We start from the raw sequence: 18,868 nt of genomic DNA on the forward strand, positions 1-18,868 counted from the left end.
ACCCTTATGTGATCACAAGAACCAATCACAACACAACGAATTTATACCACAGTCTAATATATACAGTCGCGAAGCTCAATACGTAGTAAATATGCAAACATTAGATAGTTGCTCACCACTAGGATCGCTAATATCGCCCCATTACAGACAATGCAAAATAGTACCGTCACAGTCTATTATTTCTAGCACCCTCAAAACTCAAGCTTCGTGACTGTATATAGTAGACTATGTTTATACTATCTTTGGGATGAGAAACGGGTTTAATTTTGTACGTATTTAAGTTATATTAACCTTGAACTTGGCAGCTGATACTTTCTATTATATCTTCTCTCATTAAGTGGATGCATAGAATGTCTTCTACTGATAAATCAAAATGTTCGCTTCCCGCATTCTCGTTGCTCCGATATGAATTTATTTATTTTATTGGGTTATTTTACGACGCTGTATCAACATCTAGGTTATTTAGCGTCTGAATGATATGAAGGTGATAATGCCAGTGAAATGAGTCCGGGGTCCAGCACCGAAAGTTACCCAGCATTTGCTCGTATTGGGTTGAGAGAAAACCCCGGAAAAAACCTCAACCGGGATTCGAACCCGGGCCACCTGGTTTCGCGGCCAGACGCGCTGACCGTTACTCCACAGGTGTGGACTCCGATATGAACACTTGATTCTTTGATAATACCAAAGCGTCGCTAGATCATTTCTCTTATCGTTTATCGTTGCTTCAACGTGTACGTATCCTTAGACTCCACAAATTGACCCTAACTAACCCTACAACTGCCTCAAACGACAAGCATCGTGTGGGTCTGGATAAACACAACAATTTCACAAACAATTTACTCTATAGCTAAAAATGATGCTAAGTGCAAAGAGATCATCCAAAATTGTTATAATAAAGCATTGCCCTCAAGTTATGGCCAAAAACAAGAAATCTTTTACGTCCTTGGAACATTCACTCTGCACATACAAGAAATTTCACTGTACAATACAACATACACAGTCACATATATGTATATCACATACTACATGTAATATAAATAGTTGATTAAATGGCGATCTTACTCGTGTTAATTATGTAAGCATGTGCGGCTTACAGCTGTTTCGGTGCTACTTGACTCCATCCTCAGAGCCTTCAGGGAAAGAGTCTGGACTTTGGATCTTATTTATGTTATAGGGATAGTTACATAAATTGATATTCCAGTGAAAACACAATTTTCATGAAAATGGCACTTAGAACTTCATTACTTCAAGTCTTCAATTTTCTTTTAAGGTTAACCAGATCACGATTTCCCAACATAGTCCGCATAGTTAGCTCTGTGATAGCACATCGTCTCTAGACTAGCCAGCCAAGGTTCGATTCCCGGCGTGGTCAGAAATTTTCGCGTAAAATTTCTACCTTGGGACTAGAAGAGATGACGGTGCACAACTTCTAATCACTAAATTTTGCACCAACATGCCTGGGTTAAATCCCAAATCTCTCCGCAGTGGATATGAAGCGAAGATATCACTTGATAGTGATTCGTCTGTCAGACGGGGACGTTAAGCCTGGCGGGCCCCTTTGTGCTATTTGATAGGAGTAAGCTATGTTTCAACACCAGGTTTTTACTTCTCCCTTCCTCATCGCCATCATCATCTCATCCATTCCCTGCAGTACACTTACACGAACACTTACACATATACTCATAACTCTCCACAAATACACATCATGCACAGTGCGGCCTGCCTAAGTGGTGTGCAACTTGAAAATGGGCCACAGTCCTGCCACTCATATAAATTGAGGGAAAGAAGACAGAGGACGGACACTGGAAAGTTTTCTTTTCTCAATCGTACTATCAAGGACTGGAATGCTTTACCTGCAGACTTACTAAAGGCTCTACCAATAACCAAAAATGTAGTTAAAAATAGACTTAAGGACTTTACTAATAGACGGTAGTTTATTATACACACTAGTTAAAGGGTGTAATTGATATCTTGTTATTTGAAGTGTTCGATCAGTGAGGAAGTGTGTTGTGTCAGTGAAGTGTGTAGTGTCCGTGAAGTCTATTGTGTAAGTGAAGTGTGTTGGTGTCAGTGAAGTGGCTATGCAAAGTATTCGAACAGTGAAATGGTTAGAAGTGTTAGTGAAATCAGGTAGAATCAGTGAGTGAGTGAGTTGACAGCGAAATAAGTGTAGTGCCGAAAGGTACTTGTGCAGGTATGAACCTGTCACACTCGTGGGTCGTAGTTCGAGCTTAGGGTTAAGATGCAAATTAGATTTACTTTAAAAGTTATTTTAAGTGACCATGCTTCATTTTAATTTAGGATGCTCCTTGTTATTATTATTATTTTATTATTATTATTATTATTATTATTATTATTATTATTATTATTATTATTATTAACTATTGTTTTTATTAGTTGTGTTTATTATTAATTGTCATTATTGAGTGTAATTAGTTACCACTGCCACCGGGTATATACCCATTTGCAGTGTCAATAAATACATACATACATCTATCTACAATATGCGGAACCCGAATCACGCAAGTGAAGTGGGTAGGCACTGGACTCACACACAGATTTCCCCACATCTTCAAAATGTATGATTGTATTCTTATTAATAGAATATACTATGCTTGGCCAAAGATATTGGTTAAGCATAAAATGTTTTTGGACTTTCAAAGGTAAGACAAGTTATCTTTCAAATCTGTAATTATTTTATTATTATCAAATATAATTTCATCTTGGGGTATGATATCTAGATACTTTATACGATGAAAGAGTAATGGAACGGAGAAAAATTCCTTCTGGCGCCAGGATTTTAACCCGGGTTTTCAGCTCTACGTGCTGATGCTTTATCCACTAAGCCACACCAGATACTCACCCCAGCACCGGACAGAATCGTCTCAGATTAAGTTCCAACTCTTGGGTTCCCTCTAGTGGCCATCCTCTGCACTACGTCATAGATATCTATGAACGTAGGACTGAAGTCCACACATGTGCTGAGGTGCACTCGTTATGAGTGACTAGTTGGCCGGGATCCAATGGAATAAGCGCCGTCTTAAATCACGAAGTGATTTATGCATATTGGAACTTAATCTGAGACGATTCTGTCCGACGCTGGAGTAGGTATCCGGTGTGGCTTAGTGGATAAAGCATCAGCACGTAGAGCTGAAAACCCGGGTTCAAATCCCGGCGATGGAAGGAATTTTTCTCCGTTCCATTACTCTTTCATCATATGATGACGCAGAATATCTGCATGGAAATATCATATGTACTTCGGTATATTAAAATAATACATAACTTAGATACTTTATGGTTTCTTCCTGTTTGATACAATAATTAAGATATTCACTCTGTAACTGAAGAATCGATTCTTGACTAAGACCATTTTTTAATGTAAGTAATAATGGAATGTAAATATCGTAAATACCGCATTTATTTTTCGTTCTTGATTAAACTTTTTTAACACTTTTATGTTACTGAAGATATGTTAAATTATTTAAATAAACAACTAACTTCACTATGCTAATATTAAACCTTCTATTTCTTACCTTAATTGACTAGTTTCGATGTAGTGTGCATCATCTTCTGAATTCTAGTGAGGTCCCACACTATCTTCCGGCTTCTTGTTGTCTTGGTGGGGTGTGTTTCTGGTTGATGGTATTATCACAGTCTAGTATATACAGTCGCGAAGCTCAATATGTAGTAAATATGCAAACATTAGATAGTTGCTCACCACTAGGATCGCTAATATCACCTCATTACAGGCAATACAAAATAGTACCGTCACAGTCTATTGTTTCTAGCACCCTCAAAACTCAAGCTTCGTGACTGTATATAGTAGACTGTGGTATTAGATCAAAGAGGGTGTGTGTTCTGAAATTCAGTTCAATGTTGATGTGTTTTTGTGCTAGCTGAAGCTGAACCCTATCACTCTCACTGGACTCTGGTTTCCATATCCTAACCTTAAAACATTACACATGCTTTTGCACAATGAACTTTTTTTAATTTATAAATTCTGAGCATAATGTACATTCTTCAACCAGAAAGTGATCCATGGAGTAAGGCTACACTCGAACCCTTTGTAAGCCTACTACATGTACCTACAAAAATTGTTTTGGCATGTTTATGTGGGTAATATTCAATACATGTGAACTGATATACATGAGGTCCCACACTATCTGATCTGATTCCTTGTGCACACTGACTACAAACAGTTAAATTTACATTCTAGTGATTTCCAATTACCAGTACCATATGGGTACTGATTTGATTTCAATCATTGCTCGAAAATATTTCAGTTTTAATTCCTGTTTTGTATGAAATATGAATAATATTGTCAACCTATGGTTACACGAGATTTTTAAGTTAATTTCTCGAAGAATTATGCTTTATTTTTTTAATTATTCTTTTAAAAATTAGTTTTTAAAGATTCATAGGCAACCACAATCATGTTCAAGGTACCAAATATATGTTTGAAGTGTCATTATGCTTTTTATGTTTTATGGTTGCCGTGTCATTAACTAGCTATATGTATATCGATGGTGTAAAGGCGATTGTCATTTTTTGTGCAAATGGAGTTTTGTTCTCCAGGGGAATACACAAGTTAAATTCTACAAGTGGGTGTGCAAAAAACAAAAGAATACTAGCATTTGACGTGTTTTATTTATGTATAAAATTGAGTAGCTTAATATCAAAGACAGACATCTGACCTCAATCGAAATTTAGATAGCTGTGGTTTTTTATACAATTTTTCATGCTCTTTCCAGTTATAGTGAAACCATATGCAAACTCTAACACTATATTTATAAAATAAATTGTGGTAAATATTACAAAGAACACTGTGAATTAAAAAATTGCCGCTAGATCAAAACTATGGAGACGACAGATGTCCGTCTTTGATATTAAGCTACTCAATTATTTGCAATAATGATCCAATGTTTAATTTTCATTTCACTCAAAATCCATTTTTATGACTTCTCTCCCTTTACCAAAACACCATCGATATTTATACATATACTACATATTATAAATCTAAAAATGTTGCTTCTGGTTGAAAGTTTCCCAGTCGTCATTTTCAAGTACTTCTTCTCCTGCAACCACTTCTTTAGTTAGTCCTAAAAGAAAGCCAGTTTTCTGGAAGCAATTGGTGATATCTGATTGCTTTAAATATCTCTTGTACTTTTACTATAAAATGGAATGCTTCTAATATAGAGATCTTTGTATCTTGCATCTTTGCCACACTCCAGGACTGTCAGAATTTTCAATAGATTCTTTCTTTCTGTAATTTACCTTGAAGGCATGAAAAAGGTCCAAATTCAAGGGCTGCAGTCTGCTTGTGCAGTTGGCTGGAAAAAATTCTAATTGCACATTTTTTACATTTTTTAGATGCAAGGTTTGTGAGTGGGCAGGGCACCATTTTTTTGCATCGAGTGCACTTATCTACTCTGAAGTCATCCATGTCTTACTGTTGCTTTCGTATAGCGGTGTAAGTGAAGGGAAGTTTGAAATTACACTGACGTAAATGTGTGTATGTACAGTCTGTGTCACCGTTTTTGGCGTGTGAAATAAGTAATGTGAACGTTAAGTACGAGTGTTTTACCTTTGCAGCAGTCAGTCTGACAACTGTGTTTGATAAATGACTGATGTGACGTGTATAGGAAGTGGTACCATTCTCAGCTGTATTAACAACATGCTTACAAAGTGGACACTATACTCTAGGACACACGCCAAAAACGCTGGTGCCAGCTGTACTAATTATAACATTATGAAAATATGGAAATTTTATTGGAGGAGCCAATAAAACGTAAATTGCGGGGATATAAAAGGGATTTTACTGTATATCTGTGCTGTCTAGAAATGTGGTAAGGAATAAGGTTTAAGGTTTTTGGAAAGGTTTCGAAAATGACAACAGTAATCTGTAGATTTCTAAGCCAATCACTATCAACATACTATTTATATATCAATATCATCATACAAATCTGTAATACTACATCACAATGATATTTCATCTTAAAATTGGTAGCATATTTTCTGTACATTTCTTCAAACAACTTTGATATTTCAGTGATGTGTTCTTATTCAGAATGTATGTATGTATCTTGTTCTTATTATACAGTGTTTCGTCTTTTTTTTTTTTTTTAATGTGTACCAATATTCAGAAGGTAAGAAATTGCTTTAAATTTTTCCTGCAGAAAATATATTGTTCTATTTTTTTTTTTAATATTTAGACTAATAAATTTTTTTCTGTCACAGACCAGTTTACATATACATGTTGTTCCTTACATTTTATGACGTTTTGTCGATTCTTTAGGAATAAATTTCTACAATACAGGTACATATTATTTACATACAAAATTATAATGGAATATCTTAGAACGAAAGTAATGCTATTTATAACATTACATCAACATGCATGAAAGTCGTTTCTGGAGTACCTAGTTAGTTATGAAAATAATACAAAGGATGCATCAACAATATATTACGATGTAATATTTCAGTGCAGAAATTCTGCGTCATTATATGATGATGGAAGAGTGGAACAGAGAAAAATTCTCTCTGGCACCGGAATTTGAACCCGGGTTTTCAGCTCTATGTGCTGACACTTTATCCACTAAGCCACACCGGATTCCCATCCCGATGTCGGATCGAATCCTCTCAGTTTAAGTTCCAGCTCTTGTATGACAATGGCACAATGTCCACACATGTGCAGAGGTGCACTCGTTATGAGTGACTAAGTGGCTGGGATCCGACGGTATAAGCGCCGTCTTAAATCACAAAGTGATTATTTTTCGCATATCATATGACGCAGTGCATGAGGGTAGGCCACTAGAGGGAACCCAAGAGGTGGAACTTAAACTGAGAGGATTCGATCCGAAATCGGGATGGGAATCCGGTGTAGCTTAATGGATAAAGCGTCAGCACGTAGAGCTGAAAACCTGGGTTCAAACTCCGGTGCCAGAGAGAATTTTTCTCTGTTCCACTCTTCCATCATCATATGCATCAACAATGTTTTTTATAAAAAAAAAATAATTTACGTATTTTTTTCATAGAAGTGTTAAATATTAGTTTGATTTTAGATCAGTGGAAACTAACTTTTAAATTAGAGCCAAAATCTTCCATAGTGCTAGAATGGTGCTCATAATTACCAACAGACTGAGGTTCATGCATTCAAATCTGGCTCAGAATTATTGGTTCCTAAGAAAATAGTGAGGTTTAATGCCGTAAGTTAATGGAACTAAACACACTTTTTCCAGGGGTGGCCCGTCCTTATGTGCTACAGTGCTACAGCAAAATGATAATTTTTGCTCAAATAATGTATTTGCAATACCACCATAGTATTTGATCTGCCATTTGACAGTTTCCCGTGGTTATGTTCATGACGCATTATAGAGTGTTTAATCTTCGCTCTTAGCTCTTTGGTGCCTCAGGGGGTACAATGTGCTACTCAAAACTCTACATGAGGATGTAGACAATTAATGCGCATGTACGAAGCTGAAATCACTGCTCCGATTGGCTATTTTTACGCGGGAAGTGCTGTAGTCAGCTTCAGCACAACACAGCTTGGAGATTGCAAAAGTAAAGCATAACGAAAGAATGCTTGTTTGTGGAAGAACTCGGAACTATGCATAATGTATTTGGTAATTCAAGTGTCCGACTGCTGCTGCCACCTGCCTGTTTTTTGAGGTTCCTCCTAAATCAGTCAGCAAGCAACAGAAAATGGAATCCCAGAAAATTGATGCCAAGGAAGTATATGACCGTATAATTCAGGAAACTACTTATTGTTTCCAGTCTTTAAGCTACCTAGACGCAACAAAATTGTTAAACAGTAAATTTTTTGACAATTTTTCGCATAATTTCCTGAACGTGAACTTGAAGTTGCTGTCAACAGCTATACTGTACTGAACAAAAGAGTATTAAAGACACAACTTGGAGTTCTATGAGGAAGACCCGACTTCCGAAATATAGATGGAGCTGTTCAATTGTTACAATACATAGTCTCCAACAATTCACAGGATCCATTCCGTGAAGTAACGAAGTTGTTAAATATTTTTGTTACAAAACCAATGACCACTGCTGAGCCAGAAATAAGTTTTTCTTGCTTAAAATGCATAAAAACGTTTTTAAGGAACACTATGTCCCAGGATCGCCTCACTGCTCTTGCAATACTGTCAATAGAAAATAGTATGATGTCCAAGATGGAGGGGTTTAACACCAGGGTGATTTGACAAGTTCAGCAGTAAGAAGGAACATCGTTTGGACTTCATATTTCGTCACTAGCCGAGTCTCAAATTAAGATAAATACATATAAGTGTAGGCCTATACAGTAGGCCGATATAGAGATTGTAGCACACTCATTATTTTGACCACCAGCCGCTACTGACTTTTTCCCTGAATAAGACGACTCCACAAACAATTTTACCGTCCATTTATTGTCAGCCTCAAAGTTCAACTTTGCTATGGTAGTTATTATTCTCGTCTATCACCATATTATCTAGGTTAATGAATTATACCTTCTTGCTGCCTTCACACCAGAAATGGAATTCAACTGCGAACTAGGGAGACCAGGAAGTCTTGAGTGAACATAGTATGTGTGGGTACTAGAAATATAAAATATTGAATACGTCTAGTAAACTCACAGATGCCTTATTGTTGTCACTTATGAGTTTCAGACCTGTCTTCAGACAGTTCACTAAACAGCATCCTTATAGTTGGGAAAAAGGAGTAAAACCAACCAATCAGCCTCAGCAGGAATCGAACCCTACCTAAGCACAATTCTGGAACAGCACGCAAACATGCTACCACCTGAGCTATGCCAATAGTTCATAATAAACCCCAATAAATTGTTAATTAAATTGTGTTTGTTAAAAATGAGATTTACATTAAAATAAAGGTTGAAGCAATTTCAAAAAGTGTCCAGATTTTTAATAATCTCACAATCATAATATCACTTTAAAATCATTGGTAAAAGAATTCATATGAAACATTTATAATATACTCCAGCACTAGATGTTCCTATTACATTTTGGCAGGTCTGTGACAGGCAACAGGTCAGCAATTTGAAATCAGTTTATTTGGATCAATTTCTTACCCTCCTGAATTTTGAAAACATCAGTGATTCCCAGAGAAAGATATATTTTAATTACGGTACCAGTTAAAATTATATCAAATGTACATATTACATGTAAAAGTGTATATGAAATTTTTAGTTTATTTCAGATATTTATATAAAAATAAGTTTTGTAAAACACTAGTGTTGGGAACACTGCTCTATAAAAACTGCACAAAATTTCACTGACCAGATTTCATTGCTAGTCTCTTTGTCTGGTTTTATTTCATGGTTAACCACATACTGATACATACCACATATGAAGTCATTAGTGGTTTATTTTTACAGAATCTGCTACGTCACATGTTTACTACATGTACAAGTAATTGCCAAAATAATGTAATAACACAATTATAATATAAAAATTAATAGTTCTTCAATGAAACAGAAAAGTCTTTGAACGAAATAACGTCATTTAAATAAATACACTTCTTGTAAAATAAACACAGCTTTGAAGAGGCACAATCATGTAATGACATCGATTTTACTTTTTCGTCACATTTCTGAATACTAACTAGAAAAGACTTAAGAACACACATGAACGAATATTTTTGTACTCAGAAATTGGAGATATATTTTATATCAAATGCATACCAGACTTTTTAAGTGATTTTAATGGAATTCTGAATGGTAACTTAGAATGATGTAAACTTCCAAACTGGTGCTACAGTACCATCACTTAATGGGAGGCAGAGGTGAAATTTTCGAACAAAACTGAAGAAAATTTTTTTTTTTCCCCTTTTTATTATCTTTATTTTGATATTCTGATGTTAGTTTTTGATTTTGGCCCTTTAAAAGTATGAAATTAAATTGATGTAAATTCTTATAGTTACAATCTTCTCTCTTGTCAGTAGATAATTATTCTTTTTTTTCCCCCAGTGGCAGGGACCTTAACTTGTGATGATAGATGAAAGAGGGAAACAGTAGTACTCCGAGAAAACCCCTCTGCATCTGCCTTGTCCACCACAAACTCCATCAAGACTTGGTGAGGAATCGAACCTAGACTGTCTGGATGGAAAGAACAGCATGCTAGCACTTGAGCCACTAATGAGGTGACTGCAGCCTTCACTATGCATGGTAAAGTCTAGTTATATAGTTTATTTCCGCACAGGCAGTTAGAGAAAGAAAACTTTTCTCAGGAACGACCTGCTTCTAACCCTATTGAATACAGTACAAGAACCTTACTGAGACTTAGGATTTTCCAGAAAAACTAAATGCTGTTGTCATACCGTCTTCGTAAAAGCCACACTGTTTCAGTCAGTCTGCTGGTGGTTATCAGTGGTGGTGTCCACATTGTGGGTTATTTTAGTTTTTGAGTTGAAATAAATTCTAGAAAAAATGAATTTGGAAGTGCACATATGATATAATCTATTCTTTCTTATTTAATATCGGTGGTTTCACTTGTATTTGAAGAGTCCACTGCAAGAATGATGGATGTCATTTGGAATACATTTTGCAGGAGACGCAATTGAAAGTTTGAAATGCTTAGCGCTCAAAGCTTAACTGTGATTTTCCGATCATTACTGGACAATGACTATCAGTGTTAATGCCATATAACTCTCTATGTACATTCTATATGTCTTAAGCTCTGCATTGACAGTCTCGATTCATTTTCGACAAGAAAGTGACATCCATCATTCTTACAGTGGACTCTTCATTTGTGATGTTTCAAGTCAGTAATGGCAAAAAAGGTAAATATATAAATCACTTATAGGGAAATGGCTCAGCCATTCCTTCAAAACAAAGGCCACACATCTGGGGTTTCCACCCTCCCCCAACATATGCTGAGAGGTTATGGCAGCATGAGAAAATGAGTATTTCCTTCTCTTTCTAAAAATTCTATGCTGACATAAACCAACTGGACTTTAATGCTTGGTGCACCTGACTGGACAGTAACTAGTAGCTTGATTGGTCAGGAAGGCCACTTCTGGCTAGCCCTTCTGCAATATTCAGATTACCCATTCTTTAGATTGATATTAGTAACAAGATGGCACAAATATTACCTTCATTAAGTGGTAAAATCAGTTGGTTTTTCTTTTCATATTGGTTTTATAGAACGTTCTTGTGTGATCTGTAAGTCAAATCTAGCTCATTTCTCAATAAAAAACCTGATATAACTTCCCACTTTGTGTACTACGAAACTTTAACCTTTGTTCACTGAATCATTTGCAGATACCTGTTCTCCTCTAGCAAAGAGGTTAAGGAAGATGTCATGTCATTGATCACCATGTTGGATGTGGATCCTTGGAGAGGGCCTTTGAGGGAAGCCCCGTCCGGCGGATGCGTGCTGCTGGTCACCATATCGCTGCCCGCCCAGGACTGACACTGCTGCACATACTCCAGCGTTCTCTGGTACGCGTCCTGCCTCATGCCCCTTGCATTGCCGGTGACAACCGGGGTGGTGCCGGAACTAGCGTTTACCTGTGCTATGTTAGCATTGTTTGGTGATGACTGACTAATGTCCCGACACTGGATCTCTGTCCCGTTGTTGTTATTGCCAACAGGAGGGTACGACATGTTATGAATACTGTTACCACTGTTAGAAGCCGGTCGACTTTGCTGATTACAATTCATGGCTGGTGGAGCCATCAGACCGACGCTGTTGTTATTGCACGGAGGGGGCTGTGTCGGAGGGGGGCACGGGCCTGTGAATTGCTGCGACCGTTGCTGGTATGGTGGTGGCGGCATCTGGTGGTTGTAGTTGCTCCAGCTGGCCCCGCAGTTGGGGCCGTGAGACTGAGGTGGGTACTGCTGGTGGTGATGCTGCGTGCAGTTCACACAATGTCCCACCTGCTGTGGGTAGCAGCTGTTGTACTGACTATCGTGATGCATCTGGAAGTTCTGCGCATTGTACGCCATGTTGCCTCGTGACATCTGCGCGGCTTGCATCATCTGGACGTTCTGCTGCCAGCAGGTGCCGGCTTGCTGAGGGGCGGGGGCCCCCGCAGCAGGACTGGTGAGTGGCTGCTGACTCAGCTGGGGGGACTGTCCCCCTGCCCCGTAACAATTGGCAGGGCTTGTCGGCATGTTAGGACCGAGGTACCCTGCATTCGCTTGTGCCGGACTCGGCATTGAATGGCACTGTGTCGGATTGTTTCCTACCGGGGTGGCAGGCCCCATGTACCCTGGAATACTTCCCTGAGCAGGACTCGGCATTGACCCACAATGTCCGGGACTGTTCATCACTGGTTGGCACTGACTCGAGCTGTTAGCCATAGGCACGGGTGGCCCGCTGTAGCCGACATTAGTCTGTGGGGGCAAAGGTTGGCACACACCTGGTCCGTTCATGACACCCTGGCACTGATTGTTCATCGGAGGCATTGCTGGGTTGCTATAGCCACTGCCTTGTTGCGGGGTGTTCATGGGAATGGACTGGCCCATCATAGCACTGGGGTGTCCCTGAATAGGACTGCTCGCTACAGGTGCAGAATGGCAGTACATGTTACCAGATGCGGGGCTAGCTGGAATGGACTGTGCTGAGTACCCGTTAGAAGGAACTGACGGAGGATAACTATATCCTGCTGCAGGACTTGCTGAATCATTCGGCGGCATCTGTCGTCCTGGTGCAGGGTAGTTCCCACCAGGGTAGTTCCCTTGTGGATAGCTATTGTTGCAGGTTTGCTGTTGGTATGACTGGGCAGTGTTTGGTGTATTCGTTGTGCCGGAATTCGCCTTGTTCGTACCTTCGTCCTTCCCATGATCCGCAACCTACAATGAATGACAGTACAGAAATAATTAATCTTTCTGGAAATGAATTTTACATTGGGCTTCATATCGAACATCATCTCGCATACACATTGTTTGTCCCAATGTAAATAAAGACAAAGGAAAATCATCTTAATGTTAAGGTTATTTTAAGTGATCGTGCTTCATTTAATTTAGGATATTCCCTATTATTATTATTATTATTATTATTATTATTATTATTATTATTATTATTATTATTATAAATTATTGTTAGTATTAATTATTTGTATCAATTATTGGTATTATTATTAACTGTATTTTAATTAATAAGTTTATTATTGTCATTATTGAGTGTAATTAGTTACCACTGCCACCGGGTATATACCCATTGCAGTGTGAATAAATACATACAAAACATACAAATAATTTATACACCATTTGAAAAAGCATCCTGAAATATGGTGAAATCTATAATATTACATCCTGCGATGTACCTCAAAATCTGTGCTTCAGTGGCTGACCATGATAATATCTTTGAAAAATATTGGAGTGCAAGAGGTCAAATGACTTTATTGTCAAATGCCTGGCATTAGAAAACAACAACAACATCCTGTGATGCACGTATGAACGAGCTAGAGAGAGTTAAGTTAGTCTGTACTTCCATATCTTACAATGTTAAATTCTTCAATTTTAGGTGCACTATTCTCAGAAGTTATAAAAGATACAAATATGGAAAAAAATAGGGCATATGTAACATACCTTTAAGTATACAACCGGTTAAATAAATTTAAAATTCCATTGAGCGGTTGGCAAAAAATTTTTCTTTAATTGATAACATTTTTTTGCATTAAAAATGACTGCAAATTATTTTTTTTTTCTGCTGAAGATAGAAATAAACTTAATTTTTTAACCTACTGTGTAAAATGCCATCACATTGATATTGTATAATAATTTCAGCCTTTTGGGTACAATACTTTCTGAGAAAAGTTTACCAATGTCACAAAAAATAAAGTGGAGAAAAATGGTGCCGAAGTTTCCATATCTCGCAATGTTAAATTCCCCAATTTTGGGTGCACTTTTTCAGAAGTGATAAAAGATACAAATATAGGAAAAATAGGGCATATGTAACATTCTTTTATGTATAAAATCGACTAATAAATTAAAAATTCCTCTGTGCGATTGGCAAGAAAAAATTCTTCATTGATAACATTTTTTAACTCTGGCTACTAGCAACAGGCATCTATAATGAACACTGATCAAAATACCCCTCATTTCTCATGAAAAACAACAACTGAATATATTACAGTGGACTATAGTGGACTTTATGTTGTCAATTGATTGGTAGATAACGAAAGGACATGTTAGGCTGGGCTAAGTATTTAAGAATATAATGATTGTGGTAATAACAGTTGGGAGATGATAATAATAGAATGGATTACAGACTTAAAATAAGCTATGTAAGTGTTATGTTAAGAGACATGTTATTTAATAACGAAATTATGAATAATTACAAAGTTAAGAGACAGACTAGGTTAAGATATAAACAACAAAAGAACAAACTGATAGGTAAAGCGAACCCCATTTATATGCAATGGATAATAATTGTAATTAACTAGTAAGAATCAATGTAAATGTTTCGAGAGGTATCTAGTGTTACCAATGAGTAACGGAGTATGCCGATTACGTGTATTAAAAAAAATATACATACATACCTACATACATAATACATACATACAACGATACATACATACATACATACATACATACATACATACATACATACATACATACATACATACATACATACACACATTCATGGGTTTTCAACTCTATATACTGACGCTTTATCCACTAAGCCACACCGGATTCTAGTTCCGATGCCGGAATGAATCCTTCTTCTGGTTCCCCTTAACCGGAGAAGGATTCAATCCGGCATTGGAACTAGAATCCGGTGTGGCTTAGTGGATAAAGTGTCAGCATGTAGAGCGAAAACCCAGGTTCATGTCCCGGTACCAGAGAGAATTTTTCTCCATTCTACCCATTCTTCACCATATGGTAATGCAGAATTCCTGCACGGAAGTATCATATGTGCTTCGGTACATTACAGTAATAGTAACTAATCTTCCAGCTGCACTATGGCTCAGCCTCTAACAGAAATGGGTATCGGGGACATTTCATTAAAAATAAAGGCTGCCCGCACATAGGAATGTCATCTCAAACAGCAGAAATAACTAAAATGCTCTATCAATTAATATCACTCAATAAAAGAATTGTATTCCAATGGATACCATTCCATTGTGGAATCCTGGGAAACGAGAATGCGGATGCATTAGCAAAGAAGGGCAGCACTGCTACTTACAGACCTGTTACTAAATCTACATATTACTCTGTGAAAAGATTTATTAAATCTACATACTTAGACTTCAACAAACAAAATTTTATAATACAATCTCAAGGGAAAAAATGGAACTCTCTGCATCATAATCCACAGTTAATTCTCGATTTACCACGAAAATCGGCTGTAGCTGCATTTAGATTGGCAACAGGCCATGATTGTTTGGCCAAACACCAGCATAGAATTGGAATATATCAGTCCCCTAACCGCCCATTGTGCAACTCAAACCAAGAAATGGATTCGAAACCCAGCATTCCAGGACTGTTAATATCCAACAATTTGAGTGCCATGCCCACTACTTCAGCAGCTGCCTGGAATACACCTTGCTTCTCATTGTCCAGATTTCTCAACACAGCATTCAAAAATGACAACTTGCCGGTGCTATTCTATGGTTCTAGGCGATTTTCCAAAACTATAGCAGCCACTTGGATCCCTGGTTCTGATAACGTAGTTCGGAACACCTCAAAATCTGTGCTTCAGTGGCTGACCATGATAATATCTTTGAAAAATATTGGAGTGCAAGAGGTCAAATGACTTTATTGTCAAACGCGTGACATTAGAAAACAACAACAACAACATAGGAATGTCCTGTGAGGTGGCTCACCTGACTGAGGAAGTGCAGCATCTCGTCTGGGATCACGAGGTTCTTCTCCACCATCTCCCCTTCGGCTACTTCATCCAGTACCACCTCCTGGTTAGGGTGGTGCTCCTGGGCTCGTGCAATGGGCGGCAGGACCACGCTGTGAGGACGGGGTGGGGGTGTTGACCTATCAGAGCCCCCTCTGCATGGCTCCGACATGCGTCTGGTGTCCACGGGGTTGCTGGAGCTGTTGTTGGCTCCTGGTTGTGGCAGCCAGTTGCCAGGCCCTGACAGCTGCTGTTGCAGCTGCTGACGCCGTTGTTGTTGCAGGGACATGTTTTGTGTCTGCAAATTACATTTCGTCATCAGTTGCTGTTAGGTACGTCAATTAAAACATCGCGATAAACTGCACGCACATTCTGTTGCCAATACAATGCTATTTAGTCATCATGGAAAGGTGGAGCGGTGCACAGTGTGATTTTTGCTTTTCCAATTAAAAACTTTTACAAGAAGAGCGACAGTTTTGAGGTTACTATAGTCCCGACACTGTTATTTCCGGTGTGACTCCGCCTCTTTGCTTACGTCTTACAAAGTGAAGGCTCTATAAAGTCTAGGTAGGCAGTATCGTTCGCCATTTTTGTTCTTACGTTGCCGAGCTACCATACTAGGAATCTATTTGCCACGCCGTTAAACATTATCATGTCGTAGCTCCTATGATAATAAATCAAACGCAATGTAATTCAGCAAATAATTGAGCAGCAAATAACGTCTTCGTGTGCTTTCTGCGAACGCCACCGAAAGAGCTAAAATGGCGGGCGATTATAATAAGTATTTATCGAGCCTTAAGAAATGAATCAGCGAATCACAAGACGCACACGTTTAAATGTAGCCGACCTGCAACGCGATTGGCTGCCGGAAATTAGAGTGACGGGACTATAAGTGTGAATTTCATCATTTTAATTTATGATACCATGATCCTGTTGTTTCTGCCCATGCGATTTATATTTTCATCCATACAAAATGGAATGATGATAGTAGTGATAACAGCAATAGCAGTAGTAGTTGCATCAGTTCAAGGGCACATCGACAGGGGGGGGTCCATCAGGTCTCGACCCTCCCCTCAAAGTGATAAGTTGTAACACTTTTACTGATTTTTTAAAGCACTGATAGCATAAAATTCCATTATCTATAATTTCACCGAAAAGATTCACGTACATCTACATAACACTTTTGATTTAGCATCCATCGTGATATGAATCCTCTAGATTCATAACCCTTTAAAGACCATTTTGTTCACAATTGATTTATGCCCACATATTGTTTGCTAAGAATTAATTCGAATGATTTAAAAAGTCTGAATTAAAAAAGTCACTAAATTTAAAGCAAGGTTTGTTAAAAGTCACTGTTAGGTTGAAAATTCCCTCTATTTGCCACCAGTTACTGTTAAAATTCTTCGATTTGTGAAAGTGGATATAGGAGATTTTGAATCTATAGGATTCATGTCATAGTTTTTCCACAAGATGTTGTTAACAAACTAAAGAAAAAGCCAAGATTAGACTTTGTTTTGTAAAAAAAAAAAGTATGTTTGTATGTGTGTGTGTGTGTGTGTGTGTGTGTGTGTGTGTGTGTGTGTGTATTTATGTAACTTAACATCCTTTTATTGGATCACCCCGAAGAAAAATTCCTGGGTGTGCCATTGACAGTAGTAATAGTAGCAGAAAGAGAAGTAGGAGACTATGAAAATGGAAAAGAATGGAAAGAAGAATCAGGTGAGAAGAAAAAAGTTTAGAAGACAGAAAGAAAGATGAAAGGAAAATGAAGAGAAGAGAGACTAAGTACGAGCTGGGGATGGGGATAGAAGAGGAAAAACATCAGAAGACAGAAGAAGATGCAATAAAATGCAAATGGAGACTGGGGAAGAAGTTGAGGACGTAGCTGCAATAAGGGTCCATACTCCAAAATGCTGTTCTGAGTTATATAGAGTTGAAATTTTAAAAAACAGTGCAGGGCATATAAAATATATTAAAATAAACAGGTTTATCAGCATTACTGTTCAACATTTCTCAACGAAACTTTGTGGGTATAACAAAGAAATTACGGAGAATCGATTTATGCATTCTCCGGAAAAAGGGCCTATGGGGCTATGGGCCCTTATTACAGCTACGTCCCCAATTGTAGGCTTTTCAACATGAGAAGAAATAGTTGAAGAAGAAAGAAAATACGAAGAAGGAAATAAAGAAGGGTGTGGAAAGGAGAAGGGAAATGTGGACAAGTAAGTGGTGCTGACTGACCTGCAGGACGAGGTTGGATGTGCAGTAGAGTGGGTCCTGCGCCCTGGAGTGCAGGCGCTGGAGGTGGCTGCTGAGGTGCCCCATGGTACTTATGCCGCCCGTGTTGCTCAGCTGACTGGACCTCCGCGAGCTGCCGGCCGAGATCGGGTCATACGACGAGCCCACCTGGCCACTGCCTGGCCTTGCACAAGACAGCGCTGAAGCCTGCAAGTACACAAACACATCAATACATCCAATCCTTCACAGCCTTAGGCTCTTCACTACAAGATGCCATATTATTATCATAGCATTATATGCCTCACTTACATATATTGCAATTTCGAAATCCCTTTGCCTGATACCTAGATATCAAAAGCACTATGAAATTTGTGTTTAGCTAACAACATATATTCTCCTGGAGAAAGTTCAGTGACACAAGTGGTCGTTAAACAAAGGTGAAACCTGATCTCATTTTATTTTATGATTAACTATTCGTAAATAAACTTTTTTTTTAAATAAGCACTGGATATTTATTTATGTCAGATATTGTATTAAAGATCACGTCCCCTTATCTTTGTTTGCATCAGGACTAACTTATGTAAGATGATGTACAGAAGATCACTTGCCCTTCACTTTGTTTACATCAGGACAAAATTTAAGTAAGATTATGTATGGAAGATGACTGTTCCTTCTCTTTGTTTACAGCAGGACTAACTTACGTAAGATGATGTATAGAAGTTAACCACTGCTTCTCTTTGTATACGTTACGTATATGTAGAAGATGACTTCCCTTCTCTTTGTTTACATCAGGACCAACTTATGTAAGATAATGTAGAGAAGATAAT

General features: G+C 38.0%; 1 protein-coding gene across 1 annotated transcript in view; it reads right to left on the minus strand.

Moving 5' to 3' along the window:
* Positions 1–5,903: 5,903 nt before the first annotated feature.
* Positions 5,904–18,868, minus strand: part of ci (cubitus interruptus) — a 631,597-nt gene continuing 618,632 nt past the window's right edge. The window contains exons 15-17 of the mRNA XM_069819377.1: positions 18,045–18,248; positions 15,778–16,098; positions 5,904–12,799 (exon numbers count right to left, since the gene is read on the minus strand). Coding sequence (XP_069675478.1) covers positions 11,246–12,799; positions 15,778–16,098; positions 18,045–18,248 — 2,079 coding nt within the window. The 3' untranslated portion in view covers positions 5,904–11,245. The remainder of the gene's footprint in view (positions 12,800–15,777; positions 16,099–18,044; positions 18,249–18,868) is intronic.

The sequence above is a fragment of the Periplaneta americana genome, chromosome 2 (assembly GCF_040183065.1).
Source record: "Periplaneta americana isolate PAMFEO1 chromosome 2, P.americana_PAMFEO1_priV1, whole genome shotgun sequence".
Classification (NCBI taxonomy): domain Eukaryota; kingdom Metazoa; phylum Arthropoda; class Insecta; order Blattodea; family Blattidae; genus Periplaneta; species Periplaneta americana.